Source organism: Bos indicus, chromosome 15 (genome assembly GCF_029378745.1).
Source record: "Bos indicus isolate NIAB-ARS_2022 breed Sahiwal x Tharparkar chromosome 15, NIAB-ARS_B.indTharparkar_mat_pri_1.0, whole genome shotgun sequence".
Taxonomy (NCBI): Eukaryota; Metazoa; Chordata; class Mammalia; order Artiodactyla; family Bovidae; genus Bos; species Bos indicus.
This window is the reverse complement of record NC_091774.1, coordinates 61,803,533-61,827,011: the sequence shown is the minus strand read 5'-3', so window position 1 is coordinate 61,827,011 and position 23,479 is coordinate 61,803,533. Positions and strand designations below refer to the sequence as shown.

The 23,479-nt window shown below is 41.9% G+C and overlaps 1 protein-coding gene across 8 annotated transcripts in view; it reads left to right on the top strand.

Annotated features, from left to right (window-relative positions):
- The window catches only part of MPPED2 (metallophosphoesterase domain containing 2), a 211,395-nt gene that overhangs the window by 18,892 nt on the left and 169,024 nt on the right, over positions 1–23,479 (top strand). Inside the window, exon 3 of one of the 8 annotated variants that reach the window (XM_019975562.2) lies at positions 1,322–1,344. The exons of the other annotated variants lie outside the window; for them this stretch is intronic. Coding sequence (XP_019831121.1) covers positions 1,322–1,344 — 23 coding nt within the window. The remainder of the gene's footprint in view (positions 1–1,321; positions 1,345–23,479) is intronic. 8 annotated transcript variants of the gene reach the window in all.

Genomic DNA, 23,479 nt, shown 5'->3' with positions numbered 1-23,479 from the left:
CGTTTTCCTGGAGGTGAGGAATTGGCTTGGATCTGCTGCCTTTGGTTTCTGCAGAACCAGAAAATGTTCTTGCCAGGCTTAGAAGGAAGGTCTCCTGATAATGGCGTTGCCCCTGAAATAAAACCCCCTTTCTACATATTCCACTTCCTTTATTTGTTTTATTTTCTCTCAGTGTTTTTTAAAGGGAGTATGTATGGTAGGTGCTGTTTTAGAACACTGATTACAATCAGAAGAAATGAATATTAACTTGGTGTTTCAGATTTAGGAACCGTTTGGGTATGAGAGTAAAAGACTGGATGGAGAGGAACGGAGGTTTAAAAAAAAGCACCATCAGACTGCTCTGGGGGAGGCTGGGAAAAGGATTTAACACTTTGGATTCTTTAGAAGCCATTAAAACTCTGATGGGATCGGATTACCTGACTGCACATCTGAAACATGAAACTCTTGCCCTAAACCGTGCAATTGAGTTAAGCTCAAAATTCAAGGCCTCCCCCCAAGACTGGCCTCTGGGTAAGCCTCACTGTGGATGGCAAAATGATTTCCTTTGAGAGGAGCAAGACTACAGTGAGGTTTTTATGGCCAATTTAGCCCGTGTATTTGTGCCAGCCAGACATTTGGCAGCACTTAGTGCCAGCTTCGGTGATCTGTCCACCAGTTTTTCCCAAGGTCTTCAGTTCCGTCTGGATTCTGGGCTGACACTGAAGAGAAGATACATTGTAAATCCAGCTTCCTAGGCATGCCTCCTGAATTTTTTATTTTTCCAAGTGGAGAAGTACTGAGAGGTGTGGGAGAGCAGCAGGCCCCCAACTTTGAGGCTCAGACTGATGCTGACGGTCCTCCTCCCTAAATATGCGTTCTTTTCCTGCCTCCACGTTTGTCACTGCTTCAGGGGAGCCCCTATCCCTTTCTCTGGACTCCATGAATTCTTTGTATGTATGGACTCAGAGCACCTCCTATGAGCAATGCTTTTTTTTGGTCACACTTTTTATACATATTTTTTTCTGACTGTTTGTGAAGTGTCTGTCTTGCAACTAGGCTTTAAGTTCTCTGAAGACTGTGGGACTCTTTGCATTTTACTTTGCTGCCTTTCTGTACCTGCAGCACCTGTCACGTGCTAGCACGTTCTAGACACTCTTCAAATACCTGTTGAAGGAATGAGTGACTGTTGAATTTGTAAGAATTCCGTATTCTCTTACTGTGTGCTTCCCCAGGAAGTGTGTACTCCCTTGGAATCATTCATTCATTTTGAGAGCATGTATATAGACTTGATGCTATGCATGCCTTTAAAAAGGGTAACATGAGTCTCCCGTGTTTTTTTCAGGATGGAGCTGGATGAAGCTCAGAGTGAGTATTTCTGATACTCCTACACTAATGCTATCATCTGTCCTGCCTCCAGTTGACTCTTACTTTGACAGTAGTAGACTCTCATTTCTAACATAGGAAAAATACCAGTTTCACTTTCATCTTGACCCTAAAGTTTTGGGTTTCCTGTGTCGTTTCCAACCTTAAAAAGAGAGGCATTAGAAAGTATGCTGTCTTAACTCCTTGTAAAGTGTTTATTTATTGATCCTGTTTGGCATCAACTATTGTTGAGTGGAAGCATGAAATTGGCTCAGTGGTAAAGAATTTGTCTGCAAATGCAGGAGACACAAGAGACATGGGTTTGATCCCCAGGCCGGGAAGTTTCCTTGGAGGAGGAAATGGCAATCCACTCCAGTTTTTTTGCCTGGAGAATCCCGTGGACAGAGGAGCCTGGCAAGCTGCAGTCCACGGGGTCGCAGAGTCCGACACGACTGAGCACGCACGCACATATGCACATACCAGGACTCTGACTGACAGCTGTCCCTAATATGTGGAGTTTATCTGAAATGAAGACCGTGAAAATGGGTCATCTTTATCATGGGAATCACATATTTTGCATAAAGTGAACCAATTTTATTCTGCATCTTTGTTTTCTTAACAACTTCAGTTATTTTTTTTAATAGTAAGCTCTTCTATATCTTACCACATCACTATTTTCACAGAAACCTGTAATTTGGATTTAATACAGGTAACAACATTATAACGTTGGTGTTAGGTACTGATTGAAAGTGTTTTAAAATTTTTCCTTTAAAGGTAAAACAAATAAAATTTAAAATAAGTATTTGATGGATTTCTAATTACTGGTGATTTAGCTACAAACCTCTTAAAAATTAAGTGACAAAAAATAAATGCTACTAAAGAGTTCGAAGCTTAAGGAAGCGTTTTGCAAGGGGCTTGCAAGGGGGAGTAGGTAAAAGAGGGAAGATAATAAGAGAGATTTGCATGGCAAGCACTTTGGGGCAGGAAGTTGTTAATTTAGGTTAATTTGGGGCTTTAGGTTTTCTCCCTGACTGTCTTCTTACTATGTCTACTGAGAAAGGTGCTGTATAATTAGGCTTTCTGGCGATCTCCTTTGGCTGAGGACCTAATTGAGTTTTGGGGCTAGACTGCTGAGCTGGGCTGGAGTTGACGCAGCTTTTGGCCCTGCAGGTCGAAACCCTGGATGGACCTGCCTCTTTGATAAGTACCTGGAGCGATTAGCAGTGACACTGTTTGGGGAAAGTAGAGGTTAGTAACTGAGGAGTCGGTGTTCCTCATTATATGAAAAACTCTCTTTAACCTAGGGAAGACACCAAAATCCACATGTGCAATTTAAATGAGCTTGTATTCTGCATTATAAATATGCACCGGATGCCAAGTAGAAAACCGGAACACTCTCTCAGGATGCTGTTAGGGCCAAGCGGAATCTCATTAGGGACGGCTTCAAAGATCAGTTCCTCGTGTCCATAAAAACAAGTGTAAATTATCTGGTGCGCGCCTGCTGTTAGCAGTTGCGGTGTTGCATTATGCATGATGCCAGACTGCACGGAGGAGACACAAACCGCATGGAGCTCCGAATAGATGTGGGGATTCCTCCACCCGTACATAGATATTTTTTGGTGCTGAGTCCTACCTTTTGGAAATTTATGGGTGTGTTTCAGTTAATGGAGGGTGCCATATATAACCTGCTCCTACATTTTTGATGAATTGGAGTCAGTTCGGAGAGGCATGATAAGACTCTGAATTGTTTATATGAACTACCAGTCTACTCAGATTTATGTATTTTGCTTGTTCACATCTGGAGTCAGATTAGGGGGCGATGAATGCATTCAGTGCTCATAGAATTGGGTGCCTTTGTTTCTACATTTCTCCTTCTTCTTTTGGGCTCTTGGGTAGATTTTTAGAAATAACTGTGAATGCTCGGAAAATTAAGAGAATGGAGTTGAGTTTAACAAACAAAGCTTTTGGAAAGGAGTTTTGGAATAAATGCCCAAGGGTCTAGAATGTATTCCCGAGCTTCACTGGACAAGAAGGTAGGGATAAATAGTGTTTAAGAACGTGGAGTCTAGAACCGGATGGCCAGCGTGTGTCTTTGTCTTTTATTAACTGTATGATTTAGGGCAAGGTACTTACCTCCCCCTTCATGTTCTTGTTTATAGATGAGGGAAAAATTTAGTACCTACCTCGTAGACCTGTCATGAGGGTTGAATCTGTGGATTTCTGTATAATACCTAGAACACTGCCTGGGACACAGTCCTATCAAAGCGTTGCTTCATGTTAGTGTTGTCGTCACTAGTATCGGAGGTAGAAGGCCTTCTGGTGCAGGTGGGGATGAGACACGAGGCACAGCACACCCAGAGACTGAGTTCATAAGCACGTCTGTGCTCGAATGGACATGCACACATTAGGGCTGAGGGCAGGTGAAGGCAGGAGATGATTGTCATTTCATTCAATGGTGTCAACTGGGAGAAGCCATTAGAAATACAAAATACTGAGTAGATGTGTGTCTTTCTGGTTCACATAATGCAAGGGAGAGATTCATGGTATCTTGGGGGGAGCTTAAGATATAACCAGAGAGAAGCATTTTACTCTCAAAGTAGAAGAGAGTGTAATGGTCTCCTTTCCCCAGTGGTTTCTCAGAATAAGAAGCCTAGGACAGGGACTTCCCTGGTAGTCCAGTGGTTAAGACTTCACCTTCTAATGTAGGGAGTGTGTGTTGGATCCCTGGTCAGAGAGCTAAGATCCCACTTGCCCTGGGGCCAAAAACTAAACATAGAACAGAAGCCATATTGTAAAACATCAGTAAAGACTTGAAAAGTGGACCACATCCAAAAAAAAAAAACCTAAAAAAAAAAAAGGCAGCGTGGGACACAAAGATCAAAAGATCAGCCTTATACAGTGTCATGTGACTTACATCCACAAATGGTCCAGCACCAGCTACCTTCATTTGGGAATTTCCATTTGCAAGTGTAATGGGGAGTCACAGATAACCAGCACTGCACTTCCTAGACTGGAAGTTTTATAAGGGTAGGGCTGATGCTGGCTGATCTTGAACCCTCTGTAGCACTCGTGGGCTCAGTAATTAAGTACATCTTTGACCAATCAGTAAACAGTCTTCAATATGTATTTATTATGTCATCTGTCCTTACTGTAAACTCCATTATATTTGCTTTTCAATTTTATTTCCTGATTTTCCACTGTAGGCATATCCCAGGTGAGTCCAAAATGTCTTCAGGTCTGATCCTTTTCCCAAACGTGAAAGAAGGAAGGCTCCCTGTAGGAGGCATCCCGTGATGGAAAAAAGTTTAAATGAAACAGGAGCAGCTGTTTTCTGCCCTAGAGGATCACATTTTGCTTTCATTTCATAATATCTCCTGTTCTTACCACCCATGTGCCCCTGGGTTCCTCTAAAATCTGGCAGCATTTTTCTGGACCTCAGAGCTCCAGAAACCACGGCCATTTCCTACTCAGAGACTATGTGTATTGGACAGCAGTTGCATTTTTGCTGGGATGTGGGAATGGAGAAGTGTGCGGCCATATGCCGTGTGCTTGGGTAGTGGCTCACATTCCAAACAAGTGAAATGGTTTCTGGCCCACTGCTTGTGCTGTGTGGAAATGAGCAAAACTATACGCTTCTAGGTCTTTTCCACTTGCGGACATGAAGACAGAAGGTTGGATGCTTCAACACAATACATTTTCCTGTTTCATTTGAGTACAGTTTTGGGACCCGACGTGTTGAATGTGAAGGCTAACTTCAAAGACACCTCCATTTTTGAGAACTTCTCAAAGGTTGCTATTTGGAAATAATCTCTCTGACCAAAAAGAAGTGGTATTACTACCCAGAAAATTGCTTCTGTGAGCTGTAAACAGTGTTTTGGCCTCACTGAGTAGACCGTTGAAGTGTGTCTTCTTCATTAAGATTGAGAAACCCTGTAGCCACAAGTCACTCTGCAAGGAGTGTTTCCAGCCATCTGCAATTTCCCTCTTGGAAAAAAGCTCTGTGGCAGGTGTGAGGTATCCTATTAAACTTCTTAGTGTTTCAGCTGCAGCCAGGCCCAGGTCTGCTTTGGCGATGCTCCTCTCTTCCTTAGGGTGCCACAGATTTAGCTATCAGCCAGACTCTAGCCAAATGCCTCGGATGTGGATGCTGTGGCTGGCAGCTGGGCCTTGGCTCAGTTGCTGGTGCTGAGCCCGAAGTACCTGTTTGATCTTTAAAATCAGAGCAGCACAGAAAAGTAGAATTCTTCCAGCTCTGTTGCTTTTTTGGGAAGTTCAGAGATGGCATTTGGCAGCAGCTTTTGCATTCAGTTCTAACTTTTGAACTTCGTAATAGGAAAATTATCTAATAAAAGCTCTATTTTGGGGTGGTTAAAATTAGTAGTTCCCGAATGTTCAAGACCTCAACTTACTAGACCAAGGAGCTCATAAAATACGCATTGTGAGGGGTCCAGCTAGTGAATGGATTAGTTATAGCAGTCTATAGCTGCCTGTCGAAATTATACATCACATCTCTCCATTGTCTTTGTACAAATGTGTGTGTAAGTATATGCACACACAGCCATGGATAAATGAAGGTTTAAAATTACACACAGATGAAAGCATTTTCAGAACATTTCTTATGACCATCTAAAAACCAAAATGTTGGACATTGTTTGCATGTTGAGATGAACACCTCAGCTAACAATTGACCTTGTTTTCAATTGAGGGCACCAAGATGCCACATTATTAAGCATATTGGGTCAACCCTGAGTTCATGGTTAACATCATTTTTCTTTCTATGGAGATGAAAAGGTCTTCAGCCAGATTGTTTTCTTTTGGTTCCACCCTGGGTGCTGGGTGGCATGATTTTTGCATGACTATGGCTCTGCTCTATAAATAAGCAGATTCAGTCTTTTGTTTCAAATGTAATCAGCAAGATTGCATTTGCATTGCTTGTAAGTGAATCACATAAGTGAAATTACATTGCCTGCATCTCATTTGGTATCATAAAATGTTATGGGATGCAGGCTGTTTTTCTCCAGCTAAAGTGTCTTGAGTTGGTATTAGGGTGCTTGCTTTCATTTTCCTTTGTGACCAAATTTGTTGCATTCTACAGAGTTAGGGCTCATATTTTCACTTAGGTTAGTTGTGGGAGAAATGCTCATTCTCCTTCCCTAGAATGAGCTTAAGATATTGGTTCAGTAGGGGGTAAATGGGAGTTTTAAGACCATTCACGTCATGCAGCAAGTGATGGCTAATCACTTTCTGTCATTTGAGACAACTTTTGCTTACTAAGAGAACACAAGTCACTGTGGGTTGGATGTATAATGCAATCTAAAGCTTTTTAGGCAGTTGGCAACAGAAAACAGTTTGCATAAAATAAAAACAAAAGCTTCAGTTAGTCACCATTTTTTAATGACTGTTATAAAGTACGAATCTTAATTGGCTCAGGATATCTGGAAGGCAGATAACTTAACAGTCATTTTGAGATTCTCCTGCTTATTTCCTTGAAAATAAAGGATTTAACACAACAGTAATAATCACTGACTTCAAAAGTCAGTAAGTTCAGTGACAAATGAAAATGCCCTGTTTTTACAGATCACCTCCCCCTTCCACAGAGGTTTTCTTAATTCATAAATTTTTAAGGTGGAAATCAAGGGAAGGCTATACATGCTTAGAAAACCTGGGACATGGTGTGGTTATCCACAAAGCCTCTGTTTGTTAACTGCATTATTGATAAAACCCCACAAGGCAGTAAGCAGCTATAGTGCTGGGTGTGCCCTTTGCTAAATGTGAAAACTGCTTTCAAAACGAGAAAGGATACCGGTTATAGTGATAGACCAACAAAATGAAAGTGCTGAATGACCAATGATGACCTTCAGTTACTTGGATCACTATTAGCAGGAAAAAATGGCAAGAATTAAACGTGATGAATAGGACATGTAAATATCAGAGGGTATGTTTTTCCTATCCAAAGAGATGACTTAAGAACACTAAATCCAAAAGAAAAACTAACATTCTAACATAGCTGACAGTTTGTTTTTTTTTTAACAGTAAGACCTTGTAGGAGATGTGCAGTTTTGTATTCTCATTATTTTTTTAATGTACTTAGGAAAAACATTTCATGTGGAAGGAGAGGATTGAGTATAACTTCTTTTTAATTAGTAAATTTTTAATTGAAGCATAACACACATACGGAGAAGAATCCAAGTTAACTGTGTTTGACTAAATGAATTCTCACAACGGGAACATGCTTGTGTGATCTGTATTGGGTGTAGATTTAAAGATGATTTAGTCAGCAAAACAACATTCTGAAGGAGTAAGAATTTAAGTATCATAATCTGTGATAAACTTTTATTAATAAAAAACGTAGAGACCTTTGTTACTAATGCTGTGTGCTTTACAAAGAAGATAATTGTAAACATTGGGATCCCAGTGGCCTCCCTAGGATTCCTCTGCAGCTGAATATTGTAGGGCTGAGAGTATATGTGACTACTGTGACTTCTATTTAAACTGGTCTCCAAGGCATACTTTCCATTTGTAGTCACTTAAGATTTCCTGAAAGCTCCTTTCTGTGATTTGATAATTCTCTGGATAATATTTCCAAATTGATGACCTTCTTGAGTTAAAATATATATATATTTTTAGTCTAGCTTTAAAGACATCATTATTTTCTCTTCCATTCATCACCATTTTCTCATTGAAAAAATTAAACATGCCTATCCCACTTCAAATGAGCAGCTGCGCTTTGAAACTAGATCCTTCTTTTGGCCGTAATTGTCCAAATGAGGAGGACTAGGTTGGCTAACCATTTTGAAAAGAATTGGTTGTGACCGTAAAGCATTTTTACACTTTAAGTTTTTTTCTCTTCAAATTTTGGTGTGTTCCCAGCTAGGAAAAAAAAGAAAAAGAAAGGAAACAAGGAGGGTTGGAAGAAATAAGGACAGAAACAAAAGAAAGAGGAAAAAGAGGGAAAAGCAATTCACAAAATTCTTAAAACCAAGACAACTCTTACCTGGAAATAGCTTAACTCCAGCTTTGGAGGAAAGAGGGGGACAAAGAATTACTCCAAAATCTAGCCAGAGAGAGACTATTGGGCTTCAAGTATTCTGTAAACTACTGATTCAGGGTTTTCTTTTTCGTAAATTTGCCAGAATAAATAAAATAATAAAATGCATACATACATATATACTTGTGTATGTGTATTCATTTTCATCTATTTCTGCAGTACTTACATTGCTGAGTATGGTTCTGAAACTTTCTTTAGGGGTGGTTTTTGGAGCCAGTTCATGGGTATATAAGGAAGGAGTTCTGTTTTCAGATTACAGAAATGATCTTCACACATACCCCTCATACCTTCCTAGTGAAGCCCCTGAGGTGCCCAAGGAATAAAACTCATCAGTGAGTTTTCACCTTGACTTTCTCACTCTGGCCACAGGGGAACTTGAGGCTTACCAGCCTAAATGTCTTCTCTGGTTGCTGTGAAGAGTTCATATTATATACATAGTACTACAGCAATCTTGGGGCTTCCATGGTGGCTCAGCTGGTAAAGAATCGCCTGCAGTGCAGGAGACCTGGGTTTGATCCCTGGGTTGAGCAGATCCCCTGGAGAAGGGAAAGGCTACCCACTCCAGTATTGTGGTCTGGAGAATTCCATGGACTGTGTAGTCCATGGGTTCGCAAAGAGTTGGACACAAGCGAGCGACTTTCACTTTCATTTTCATAGCAACTTTATACTTGTCTGCAAAAGTATTGGACTGTCTGCTGGAAAGTTGATCCAAATGATCCTATATGAATGATCCATCAGCTTACAGGCTGAAATAATTGCACATTCTGTTTAGGTCACCAAGATGGCTAACTGGAGATGTTTACTGATTGGTTACTTAACAAATAGTCATTTTTTTCAAAGGAAACTAACAATCATAATAGATTAGCTGGCTATAAATGTATGTTAAATCTCATAATAACTAGGGGAGAACACTTCCAAATGAACATGAATTATAGCTCTGCTTATTATACAATTGTGAAAGCTAATAATTTGTCTTGACATAATAGCTGCTTCAAGCTATCAGGAGTCACGAATAAGTGAAAATATATATAAATTTCCCCAAATGTATTTGAATTCTTATATTTTGATTATACAAAATTATACATTATCTCCAACCAAAAGTTTGGACTGGTACCTCTAGTTAAGACAGAAATATTCTAAAACTCACTTAACCTTATAAATAGAATGACAAATACAACTGTCTTGAGTTTTGAAATGTACTTGCTTATTTGGCATGGTCATTCTTTTATTCATACACTAATTAAAATATTTATTGAATTCATGCTGTGTTCCAGGCAAGCAGACTCCCTGAGTCTGGGACCATTCAGCAAATAGAAATTATAATCTCATAAATTTATTATAGGGGAAAGTAGTTCAAAGTATTGCCCACTGATGATTTGTATTGGCCTTGATACAAAATTTGTCATAGCCTAGAGTATGAAACTAACCCTCATTACTTTGATTATTTTCCATTTGATGGCCTTTTCCTCAATTTGTTGTCTTATTTTCCTTGGTTAAACACTTCTTTTGGGGACCCCTTGCCCTCCTCCTTCAAGGCATCTTAGATCTTCTGGACTTCAGCATAGACAGCCTAAGTTAGACCAAGGAAACGAGTTAGAATGAGCAAACCAGACAGAAGAAGGCAACATCCTCAGAGATAATAATAATAACAATAATGATAAAATGGCTACCATCTTTCGGGTGCTTATTGTGTACCCAGTGAAGTGGTAACTGCCTTAATACATTGTTCTATTTAATTCGTACTATAACCCTCAGAAGTAGGTGGTATTCCCATTTTGCATGTAAGAAAGTCAAGGCTGAAAGAAGCCACCCAGGATGACCTGGGTTTCATAGTTGGTCAGTGAAACATGTTTACCTGAGTCTGTGCATCAGGCTGTCTGTCTCAGAGACAATTACAGACCCATGGATTAAAGATTTGGATTTTGACTGTTTTCTTTTCTAAAACAAATCTCATGATAAAACCATGTGGTACTGAAGTCATGAAGAAGCATGAAATAAATACAATCCAGATCCACAAACATATTTTTGGAATAGTTCCACTGATTGAGGCTCTGTAGAGAAACATGACCTAGGATGACTTATTCTCTCAGATAGAAACACAAATATGGAGGAAATTCATTATGTCAGGATCCATGGAGAAAATCGTATTGGACTGAGACTCAAGCAGTGTGGGCTTCAGTGCCCACATCTGTAAAACAGAACTAATGCTGGTTAGAGCAGATGGTCGCCGAGGATCCTGGCATTTCGAGTATTCTAAGACTTCAGGCTGATGTTACTCAGAATTCCCTGTATTCCTGGACTTTGTACTCAGATGCCACGTGGATTGGAAGATAATGCAAGAGAGAGGTACAAATTGAAACATTACACTCCCAAGTCATGGAATTCCAGAAGGAATGCTCAAGACTGTTAACCCATTCAGCTCAACACCCAAAGCTGAGCATAAATATGTAAGAAGGAAAAGACTTTACTCTACCATGAAGTACATTTAGGAGCCTTGGGAAGACAAATGTCCTCAAAGAACACACTGATACGGAAGTAAGAAATAAAGATGTGGAGACTGGGCTTTCTGCTGACTGGAAAGAAGCGTTTCAGATTCTAGAGAAGTGTGTCAAGATTTATTTCTTTCACTGGTTCTTAGATATACTCATCTAAGAATACATCAGCAGCCCGAGTGAGCCTCCAGTTTCGGAATAGCTGCTGACTCAGACTTTATTACTGGACAGGTCTCTCCAGCCTCACTTTCTTATCTGTAAGACGTTGGGTAGGTCTCCCTAACTGCTGAAACATCTGTGAAGCTGTTTATATTTTGATGTCACAAAAAGAGAGTGACAGTATTGAGCTGGTGTTTGGAGTGCCAGGGCTCCCAAGTGACTGGAGTTAAGGCTGAACGAACAATTCAGAGGACCTGAACTCGGGTCACTCCTGTGGAGAGGAAGAAGACACGCCCAGTGTGAAATAAAGGTATTTGCAGTGGAGTGAGAACGGTTTGTCCTTGGAGATGAGTTGCATAGGCGATGCTGATTCTGCATTTGCACACAGTGGATCCAGAAGGGTGGTGGAGAAAGCTAGACATCTCAGTCCAGCATTGCTGTGGATTCCTGGGAGCCTTGGGGTTGCAGTGAGCTGCAGGTCTGGAAAGAATGAGAAGGTCCGAGGCTGTGAGGAACTGTGTACCAGTGCAGTCATGTCAGGGAGAGGAGGCTTCAGTTCAGTTTAGTTCAGTTCAGTCGCTCAGTCGTGTCCGACTCTTTGAGACCCCATGAATCGCAGCACACCAGGCCTCCCTGTCCATCACTATCTCCCGGAGTTCACCCAAACTCACGTCCGTCGAGTCGGTGATGCCATCCAGCCATCTCATTCTCTGTCATCCCCTTCTCCTCCTGCCCCCAATCCCTCCCAGCATCAGAGTCTTTTCCAGTGAGTCTTCGCATGAGGTGGCCAAAGTACTGGAGTTTCAGCTTTAGCATCATTCCTTCCAAAGAGGAGGCTTAAGGGAAGGCAAATGTGAGGGATGTCTAGTCCCAAAGGTGTGGCAGCTGGTGGCAGACCTCTAGTAAATACTGTTGAGTTTGAGGGAAGAAATTCTAAAATCGGAGGCTTATATCCTGGTTTCTCTTCAGATTGTATAAATCTTTCAGCTTTAAAAATAGGAGCCCAACCTTAAAGGAACAGAGTGAGGGTGATTGGCTTGCATGCTGTGGGATTGTGGTAGGTTATAAAAGTCTTAGGCTTCCCAGGTGGCCCAGTGGTAAAGAACTCACCTACCAAAGCAGGAGGCATAAGAGACGCAGGTTCAGTTCCTGGGTTGGGATGATTCCCTGGAGGAGGGTATGACAACCCACTCCAGTATTCTTGCTTGGAGAAGCCCATGGACAGAGGAGCCTGGCAGGCTACAGTCCATAGGGTTGCAAAGAGTTAGAAACAACTGAAGCGACTTAGCACACATGCTTATGGCAGGAAGGAGGCAGAAGCCCGTTTACTAGACTGAAGTGGAAGGCAAAGCAGAGGGAGATGCTCAAGTGGCTTACCCCTGAGCTGCTTGAGGAATGGACTAGAATTTTTTGGATGCCATCTATGGTCAGAGTTGGTCAGGGTCAGCCCAGGAACCTGGCCTGGGACCAAGCTGAGTGGTGGGCGTGCAGCTGCTGCATCTCTGGGTAGAGAACTGGCCTGGGAGTAGGGAATCTTGCTGTGCAGTTGTTAGGAAATTCCCAAAGTGCCTGGAGGACCCTGTGTGTTGGTTAAGGTATCCCAAGACATCTGGGAAGGGTGTGCATTTTCTCTTTAGTTCTTAGTTTGTCTCATAAAGTTAAAAAAAAAAAAGGAGCAGTACTCCATTTCTTAATCTCTAGGTCTTTGACTTATGTTTCTGATTGTTTACAGTTGTGAAATGGTCAGTGGAACCTGACTACCTGACAGCTTCCACCTTGAATCATAGGCTCTTCCTGTTAATATACTGAAATCCCAGCTTCCCTGGTGGCTCCGTGGTAAAGAATCCACCCGCCATGCAGGAGACACAGGTTTGATCCTTGGGTCAGGAAGATCCCTTGGAGAAGGAAATGGGAACACTCTAGTATTCTTGCCTGAGAAATCCCATGGACAGAGGAGCCTGGGAGGCTACAGTTCGTAGGATCGTAAAGAGTCGGACACGACTTAACGACTACAAAATGTAAAACAGACCTGCCCTTGTGTCAGAGATGGTCCTCAGAATTGTAGATAACGTATTTAACACTCTGAGAACCCTCTGAAGTGGCTGCGGAGGAGTCCCTTCTTCATGAGGCCTGAATTAGAATTTAAACCTCGCTTTTACGACAAAGCCCATTCTTTTCCATGAGGCCATCCTAACTTTCAACTTCCTGTGTCTCAATCTTGTTTTTAACAGCTGACAATGACGATTTTCAAAATTCCGGCTGTTGTGCCTGGAAATCCATCCGCAGAAAGAAATGCTGTCTTCCCTTTGCTCAAACTTTATTTGCTTCATAAAAAAAATAATGTGTTTTTTAACTGCTGGAAATGCAAACGTAACTTACAAGTTGTTTTTCTGAGACCACACCATCCTTCCCAAATTGGAAAGCCATGAAACTGGATTTTAATGTCATTAATTTTGGACCTTAAGGTGATGTTCGTGGGTGAGCATGGAGGTAGTAAGTGAGCCCTGATTATCGTTTTCTGACTTCGGTGTGACATTCTGTGACTCCAAGCAGGATCTACTTGGTAGTTTACTTTATAAAGTAGGTTTGATGGTGCCGTTGGCAGCAAATGGTGTGGAGTGGTGATGGAACGGTGAGTTTTGGAAATAAACTGTGTAGGGGAAGAAGAGGAAAGGAGATACACCTGTGCCCTGTGTTTTCATTGGAGCATGCGCTGCACAGGTGGAAGATGTTTGTGCTCATCCCTGGGCTCACCATGGGTGGCTGGGACCGTCCAAAATATAATTTTACTTATCTTAGAGGAGTTACTGTATTTTTTTGCCCAGAACTATTGGCATCTGGGGTTCACACATCACTGAACTCCTGATCTGTTGGCATTTGAAGAGCAGGACCCACAGTGTTTCTCACTTACGGCGTGAAGTTATATAGCAAGTGCCCCAAATGGCCCAGTTCATGATCACAGACAGCCCCAGTGTTAGGGCTGTGTGTCTAGAAATCTTGTCTGGACTTGACAGCTTAAAAGCCTTTTGGGGGAGTTCAGCAATGGGAAATGGCTAAGAAAATTATGACAAAACTAACCCATGAAATATCCTGCAGCCAGTGAAAACGTTTGTAAAGAGTCTGCAGTAGCATTGAAAATGCTGACATTGTAATGATTTAAATGGAGCCAAAAAAATCCCTGAAATATAACATTTTGAATGCAGAATGATCCCAATTACGTTTTAAAAATGTATAGTGAAAAGACAAAATGGAAAGAGACCAGAATGTTACTAGTAGCTCTTCTTATGGAGTTGAGGATGGGTTCCTCTTCTCTGCTTTTTATATGCCTGTTCTTAATTTTATTAATGTTAGTTATTTGTAATTTTAGTAAGCATATATTCTCTAATTAGGAGGAAATTTTTTTTTTTTTTTTTTTACAGCAGAATACTAATTTCTCGTAGTGGGGGGAAATTTACCTTTCTGGGTCAGGGAAATTTGCTTATTACCCTTCGGTGAATCTGGTGTCTCAGGTGGCTCTTATTTAACACGTTATTTTTGTGTATAATGACACCTATTTGACACTAGTAGTGGGATGACCGAGAAGACTTGGCAATTTTAATACTATCAGGTGGATAATCATTTTAAGAGAGGGTTGGATTTTGAATCACAAAACGGTATGGTCTTTCCTGTGTAAGCTGCTTTATTGTCTGTTTAGAAGAGAATGTGGGAACAATTCATTAAGAATACTATCGGGTTTTTGTCATCCTAGTGAAATTTGGGCAATTCTGAGAAATTTTGGAGAGACAGAAATAATAAAACAATATTGTATGTGCTAAGTCACTTCAGTCATGTCCAACCCTGTGCAACCCTGCGGACTGTAGCCCGCCAGGCTTCTCTGTCCATGGGGTTCTCCAGGCAAGAATACTGGAGTGGGTTGCCATGCCCTCCTCCAGGGGTCTTCCCGACCCAGGGATCGAAGAACCTGTGTCTCCTGCATTGGCAGGCAGGTTCTTTACCACTGGCACCACCTGGGAAGCCCCAAAACAAAATTAATTGTGATCATTACTGGTTCTTTGCTCTGCAGCCAGTGTGTTCTCATTATTTCCTCACACCATCTCTGTATGGAAATAGATGGGGAAACAGTGGAAACAGTGTCAGACTTTATTTTTGGGGGGCTCCAAAATCACTGCAGATGGTGACTGCAGCCATGAAATTAAAAGACGCTTACTCCTTGGAAGGAAAGTTATGTCCAACCTAGATAGCTTATTCAAAAGCAGAGACATTACTTTGCCAACAAAGGTCCATCTAGTCAAGGCCATGGTTTTTCCTGTGGTCATGTATGGATGTGAGAGTTGGACTGTGAAGAAGGCTGAGCACCGAAGAATTGATGCTTTTGAACTGTGGTGTTGGAGAAGACTCTTGAGAGTCCCTTGGACTGCAAGGAAATCCAACCAGTCCATTCTGAAGGAGATCAGCCCTGGGATTTCTTTGGAGGGAATGATGCTCAAGCTGAAACTCCAGTACTTTGGCCACCTCATGCGAAGAGTTGACTCATTGGAAAAGACTCTGATGCCGGGAGGGATTGGGGGCAGGAGGAGAAGGGGACGACAGAGGATGAGATGGCTGGATGGCATCACTGACTCGATGGACGTGAGTCTGAGTGAACTCCGGGAGTTGGTGATAGACAGGGAGGCCTGGCATGCTGCGATTCATGGGGTCACAAAGAGTCGGACACTGAGTGACTGAATTGAACGCTGAAGTATGAGGTTCAGAGACTGTCCACTTGTAAATTTGTGATTTGAATCCATTCTGTTTTGAGAACTTATTATGTTCATAAAGTATTCTGAGGGATTCTAGTACATTTCATGCAGGAATTTATATTAAACCATCTGTTTTTCTTTTAAATGAACTGAGATGGATGTGAATGATATTTGGCCCAGTCAAAACACCTGATGAAAGATAGCACTTTATGGTTTTTAGACTATTTTCTATTGGGCAGTATCAGAGCAGACAAAACTTGAATTTCAGAAGGTATTAAAAGTAGTACCTAATATTTGAACTCTTCAGATTTGGCAAAAACTTTAATCTGGCAAAAATCAATTTAACATTGGATTTGTGGAGAAAAACGTATTGAACTAGGAGGCAATATAATAGTGTCTAGGCCAGGAGTTGGAGAAGGCAATGGCACCCACTCCAGTACTCTTGCCTGGAAAATCCCATGGACGGAGGAGCCTCGTGGGCTGCAGTCCATGGGGTCGCTAAGAGTCTGACACGACTGAGTGACTTCACTTTCACTTTTCACTTTCATGCGTTGGAGAAGGAAATGGTGGCCCACTCCAGTGTTCTTGCCTGGAGAATCCCAGGGACGGGGGAGCCTGGTGGGCTGCCGTCTATGGGGTCGCACAGAGTTGGACACGACTGAAGCGACTTAGCAGCAGCAGGCCAGGAGTCAGACAGACTTCCCTTGTCATTGAAGCTTCACCATTTATGGCATCTCTGACCTTGGGGAGATTATTTAACCTCATCAACTCAGTAATTCTCATCTGTAGAATGGGCTGAATGCATTTATGCTAAAGTCATTTCAGTTGTGTTCGGCTCTTTGCGAGCCTATGGACTGTAACCTGCCAGGCTTCTCTGTCCTTGGAATTTCCAGGCAAGAATGTTGGATTGATTTTCCATGCCCTCCTCCAGGGGCTCTTTCTGACCCAGAGATGGAACCTGAATCTCTCATGTGTCCTGAATTGGCTGGCAGATTCTTTACCACTCCTGTCACCTGGAAAGATCATGGGATTAATATTACCCACCTTATAGGGTTCTCACAAGGAGTAGAGGAGGGAAAGTTTATAAAATTCTGGCACAATGCCCAATGCTTGGCAAACAACTTCATTGGTGGAAGTCAATATTTTTGTTCCTGGGAGCTGCAGTAATTTTGTTCCTGTTCATGGAATGCGGATCCAGTTCTGATGCTAACATTGACCTGAGCAAGTCACTCAACCTGTCTGGATCTGAGGTTCCAAAGGCAAAAACAGCACTGTCTTTTTTGCCTACAAGGTGAGGATGAAATCAGATTATATATGAAGCAGCTTTTTGAAAAAGTCTGAAGGGTTGTACCAGCATACGAGTCAAAAAGGAAGGAACTTGTAAGCAGATCAGAAGGGGCACAGTCATGGACTTAAGTTTAGGTTGTAACTGGAACTTCCCAGAGGAGTCCAGTTTGCAGAGAACAAGTTGAGTGAGTAATACGGAATCTCCTGAGGGAAAAAAAAAAGCTTTAACCTAGAAACCCTGCAGCACTATTCAGAGATCTGCCTGTCTTGTGACCTCTTATCAAGAAAAAGCCAGCCCCAAACTGGACCTTGTTGGAAGGCTTATTGCATATTTTCCCAAAACCAAACCATATTTTGGTTCCTTGGGAACTCTCTGTCAGGCCTGGCCAAGGTTTACTCTTTTACCTTGAGAGTGAAACAATTTCAAGGGAAGTGTCCAAGAAGAACAAGAGTCCATTTATTCAGCCTGGCAAGGTGTGGAAGCATCAAGTGTAGATGTGTGTAAGCTTGTCCATACCTCAGAGCACTATATAAAAATGGTCTGTGTGCTAAATTGCCAGCAGCACTCAAGAGAAGTTTTGCTTTGGCAAACTCATATCAAAATTCCTGGCTATTCTTACATCCCTGCCCATCCACAGGTCCTGTAGCAAACATTTAGATTTCTCTCTATTTGTCCTAACTCTTAAATGCTTGTTACAGAACAAAGATTATATGCCAGTCCCACTGCACTGAATGAAACGGGTTCATAATTTTTACTGTTGGGTGGGAAAAAACACAGTAATTTCTTTGGAAGCAGAAGCTGTTTTATATTGGGGGTTAGAAATGCTTCCAGTGACTTTCTCAGGCCACCACCCACCCTAGATTCCTGCAGGAATCACATTGTCTTCACAGAACAGTGCCAGCTCCAATGTTAATCAAGTTTAATCTGTCAGCCAAGACCGCTTTCCTACCGTGGGCATTTGGAGGCACTGCCTATTAAAATATCAAAGTGTTTAGCACTTCCTCGAAAGCAGATCTGAAGGCTTGAGTGGGACTACCATCTTTTAATTATTATTGTTGTTATTGTTATTTTTAGGAGCAATTGATGTGGGAATGAGGAGAGGACTGGCTGGAACTTAACATGCCCCCTTGGCCACCCCTCCCTCAATGATGATTTGAAAACAGGCAGTGAGCCAGAGAATTTTCAAGGCTAACTTTCTCACATGGATGAGAAAAATTATTGCAATGCCCTTTAGCTAAGTACACTTGCTTCAGCCTTTATGGGTGGCAGTGGTCACGTGGTCTCCTCTTCAGGGGGAAGAGAGCTTGAAACAGTCACACAGCCCAACCTCCAGAGATGGGGGGCGGAGAGTAACTGATTGTAGGGCACAGGCAGTACTTTTAAGATTTTATTTTCTTTCTTGTGTTCTGAAAAGGCGAAGACTTTTTGAGGAAGTTATCTTGCCAGAAAACTAAAGTAGCCTAACCTCCTTTTCATCATATCCATCACTGCTCTAGCAAAAAGATACTGGCACGCCTGAGTCTTAGCAGACTGGCAGGGCACTACAGTAAGCAGTTTTGTGGAATGCACTTCAGAGAACAGCCCTCTACAGTTTTGCATTCGAATGGATATATGCAGCATGAAGAGTCATAAACAGACTTATGCAATCAAGGTGGAAGCCGACTTTCTAGCAAACATTTTGCAAATGTTGATAGGGACCTGAGAATTAGCTGAAGTTTATTCCCCTATCCAAAGTTTCCAGGAAAGTCACTGGTTTGAAGTAGAGCAGGGTAATTTTACATGTGAACTATCATGAGACCAATAAAAGAATGTAGAAATGACACATAACCGGGTGCTGAAAGAAATTGGATCTGGCCAAGGTAAGGACTAGGGTGTAACTAGATTTGTGTGTTGTTTCTGTGGGTGTTTAGGAGATCGTGTGTGTGTGTGTGTGTGTGTGTGTTTGCACTGAATGTAAGCTCACTGTTAAAGTACATGGCAGGAAGTTTGCTGCTGCTGCTGTCACTTCAGTCGTGTCCGACCCTATGCGATCCCATAACAGCAGCCCACCAGGCTCCCCTGTCCCTGGGGTTCTCCAGGCAAGAATACTGGAGTGGGTTGCCATTTCCTTCTCCAATGCATGAGAGTGAAAAGTGAAAGTGAAGTTGCTCAGTCCTGTCTGACTCTTCGTGACCCCATGGACTGTATGTAGCCTACCAGGCTCCTCCGTCCCATGGGATTGGCCAGGCAAGAGTACTGGAGTGGGTTGCTGTTTCTTTCTCCATGTAGGAAGTTTGGTCTCTATAAAATGTGATCTGTACTTTGGGCTCAGTCATTCTTGGCTAGTACCATTTGTTGTTGTTATAAAGTTTAAAATAATATAACCACTTGTTCCTGTTGGGTACCTGGGCTGGGTGAGTGTCATAACTGTAGTCATGATGATTTGTTTTCTGCATTTTGTGAATCTGAATAATGCATTCTGACCTGACTTAGCAGTCTTATACCACTGTGAAGTAGAGAGGTATAAGCTTTAACACTTTAGGAAAATTCAGGTCACCTTATAAACACTATGTCCACCGGGGAATAACCTTCCTATAAATTTGGCCCTCTGACTCACTTCCTCACCTTCTTACCTCTTTCTTTTTTAAATAGTGTTCCTTTTATGTTGAATGACATTACCCTAGCTCTCTGCTTGGTGAGCTCGTGCCCCTTCAAGACCCAAATAAAATATATCTACTTTGTGAAGACCTCCCCATCCCCACATGGAATTAATTCCTTCCATCAATCTTTTTCTTGGAAGAATCACAGTAATGATTGCTAGCACTTAATGAGGACTTAATATGCACCATTTGCTTAGTCACTCAGTCATGTCTGACTCTATGAGACGCTCCAGACTGTCGCCTGCCAGGCTCCTCTGTCCATGGCATTCTCCAGGCAAGAATACTGGCGTGGGTTGCCATGTCCTTCTCCAGGCAATCTTCCCGACCCAGGGATCAAACCCGTGTCTCTTAAGCCTCTTGTATTGGCAGGTGGGTGTTTTTTTTTTTTTTTTTTTTTTTTTACCATTAGCACCACCTGGGAAGCCCGTCCCTTTATAAGCAACAGTTACTTAATCTTTGTATCAACTTTAGGAGGCAATTACTATTATCATCCCCAGTTTACAGATGAGGTACCTAAGGCTTCTAGAAATTTAGTGGTTTTTTCATGGTCTCAAAGCTAGGCAGAGACAGAGTGGTGGCCTCAACCCAAACCCTGTTGATGCTCTAAGTGACATAAATGGCCCCTGCAGTGAGCTCTTAATCGCTTTATTCTCCCTACTTTTTGACCTGCACAGATATATATGATTTATGATGACATTGATTGTTTGGTATGCATACCCTCCCAAGCAAAAATGTGAAGTTCAAGATGATAAAAATGGCAACTCTTATAAAAGAATAATTCTTAAAAGTTCTGACTCATAGATATAAAATGAACACTTGTTAAAAATTTTATATAACTCATTAACAAGAGAACAACAACAAAAAAAACACCTGTTATGACAGGTTCTTAGGAGGACCATGAATTTATGTAGAATAAAGGAATGTTGAAGTGAATTCACAAAGGGATGCGAAACTGGAGGGGGAGTCAGTTGAGCCTCCACTGGATGGAAGTTATTTGCCTTTATAGGTCTTATTTGCATTGCTTTCACTTATCTACAAGTTACAAAGTTGTATAATAGCCCACAGACTAAGGCCTGTATCCCCGTGGGATCAGATAATGCCTGGAGGCGTTATCACTCCATTAAAAGGATACTCACTCCAGTCTTAAATTTTTCCTTAGAAACAGATCATTATAGTAAAGGGCAGAAACTCGCGGTTTAGACCAACTCCGAGTCCAAAGTCCCAAGCTTACTATGTGACCTTAAGTAAAATTTGGAAAGAATATAAAAAGGTTCACATGCGTGACAGATGTGTGTACACATGCACACCCGTCCTGTACAGAAAGATCTTGAGGGAATCAAATGTAATAATACAGGAAAGGTCCCTGGCACATAGTAGATACTGAATTTATACTATAAATTTCAGGTATTATTTCTAGTAATAAAGTATCTAACACATGGTTGTCTCTTAATAAATGTTGAGTAACAAAATCAGGAGTGGGCAGACTTTCCTCCTGAGGTCCAGATAGTAAATATTTTAAGCTTTGCGGGCCATATGGTGTTTGTCACAACTATGAAACTGCTGTTGTAACTCAAAAGCAACCTTAACAATATTTAAACAAACAATGCAATTGTGTTCCAGTAAAACTTTCTTTATAAAAACATGCACTGGGTTAGATTTTGTCTTTGGGCTATAGCTTACTAATCCTGGACCCAATGATTAAAATGGCTAATTCAAAAACTTGGGGTGGAGGACTAATTGCTAGTCACACCTATTGGTAGACTTGCCAGAGTCACTCAACAGGGAAACCTGGAGAGGTTGGTGGTGGTTGTGGTTGTGGTTGCTCAGTGCTCAGTTGTGTCCGACTCTTTGCGACCCCATGGACTGCAGCACACCAGGCTCCTGTGTCTTCCACTGTCTCCTGGAATTTGCTCAAATTCATGTCCATTGAGGCTATGATGCTATCTAACCATCTCATCCTCTGCCACCCCCTTCTCCTTTTGCCTTTAGTCTTTCCTAGAATCAGGGTCTTTCTAGTGAGTTATCTCTTCACGCAAACTGGCCAAAGTATTGGAGCTTGAGCTTCAGTATCAGCCCTTCCAATGAATATTCATAGTTGATTTCCTTTAGGATTAACTGGTTGAATCTCTTTGCTGTCCAAGGGACTCTGAAGAGTCTTCTCCAGCACCATAGTTCGAAGGCATCAATTCTTTGATGCTCAGCCTTTTTTATTGTCCAGCTCTCACATCCCTACATAATTACTGGTAAAACCATAGCTTTGACTGTACAAACTTCCGTTGACAAAGGGATATATCTGCTTTTTAATTCGCTATCAAGGTTTGTCATAGCTGTCCATTCAAGGAGCAAGTGCCTTTTAATTTCATGGCTGCAGTCACTGTCCGCAATGACTTTGGAGCCCCCCAAAATAAAGTCTGACACTGTTTCCACTGTTTCTCCATCTATTTCCCATGAAGTGATGGGACCGGATGCCATGATCTTAGTTTTATAATATTGAGTTTCAGTTCAGTTCAGTTCAGTTGCTCAGTCATGTCCGACTCTTTGCGACCCCATGAATCGCAGCATGCCAGGCCTCCCTTTCCATCACCAACTCCCAGAGTTCACTCAGACTCACGTCCATCGAGTCAGTGATGCCATCCAGCCATCTCATCCTCTGTCGTCCCCTTCTCCTCCTGCCCCCAATCCCTCCCAGCATCAGAGTCTTTTCCAATGAGTCAACTCTTCGCATGAGGTGGCCAAAGTACTGGAGTTTCAGCTTTAGCATCATTCCTTCCGAAGAAAGCCCAGGGATGATCTCCTTCAGAATGGACTGGTTGGATTTCCTTGCAGTCCAAGGGACTCTCAACAGTCTTCTCCAACACCACAGTTCAAAAGCATCAATTCTTCGGCACTCAGCCTTCTTCACAGTCCAACTCTCACATCCATACATGACCACAGGAAAAACCATAGCCTTGACTAGACGGACCTTTGTTGGCAAAGTAATGTCTCTGTTTTTGAATCTAGGTTGGACATAACTTTCCTTCCAAGGAGTAAGCGTCTTTTAATTTCATGGCTGCAGTCACCATCTGCAGTGATTTTTGAGCCCCCCAAAAATAAAGTCTGACACTGTTTCCACTGTTTCCCCATCTATTTCCCATGAAGTGATGGGACCAGATGCCATGATCTTCGTTTTCTGAATGTTGAGCTTTAAGCCAACATTTTCACTCTCCACTTTCACTTTCATCAAGAGGCTTTTTAGTTCCTCTTCACTTTCTGCCATAAGGGTGGTGTCATCTGCATATCTGAGGTTATTGATATTTCTCCCGGCTATCTTGATTCCAGCTTGTGTTTCTTCCAGTCCAGCGTTTCTCATGATGTACTCTGCATATAAGTTAAATAAGCAGAGATACCCTTGGGGAAATGTAAACCATGAAATACGCTACCAAGGAAGTAAGTACTCACTTCCAAAGAGGGAAGTAGTCCTCTGTGGGTTCTGCCATTGTGTAGGAACTATGTATTGGTTTGGCCAAAAAATTCATTTGGGTTTTTTGGTAAGATGGTACAGAAAAACCTGAATGAACTTTTGGGCCAACTCAATAATTTTCACAGTAGAAGTGGACTAGCTATTTCAGCAAAAGATAAAGATGTAGGGTAAAATGGTTTTCTTACTGTCATCAAACAGTCTCCAGAGTAAGATATACTGAGTCTGAAAATTCTTGTATTGGATTCGTTTTGAAAGGTCTTTAAATGTTGACATCATGTTAAGTTGGAGAAGGAAATGGTAGCCCACTCCAGTA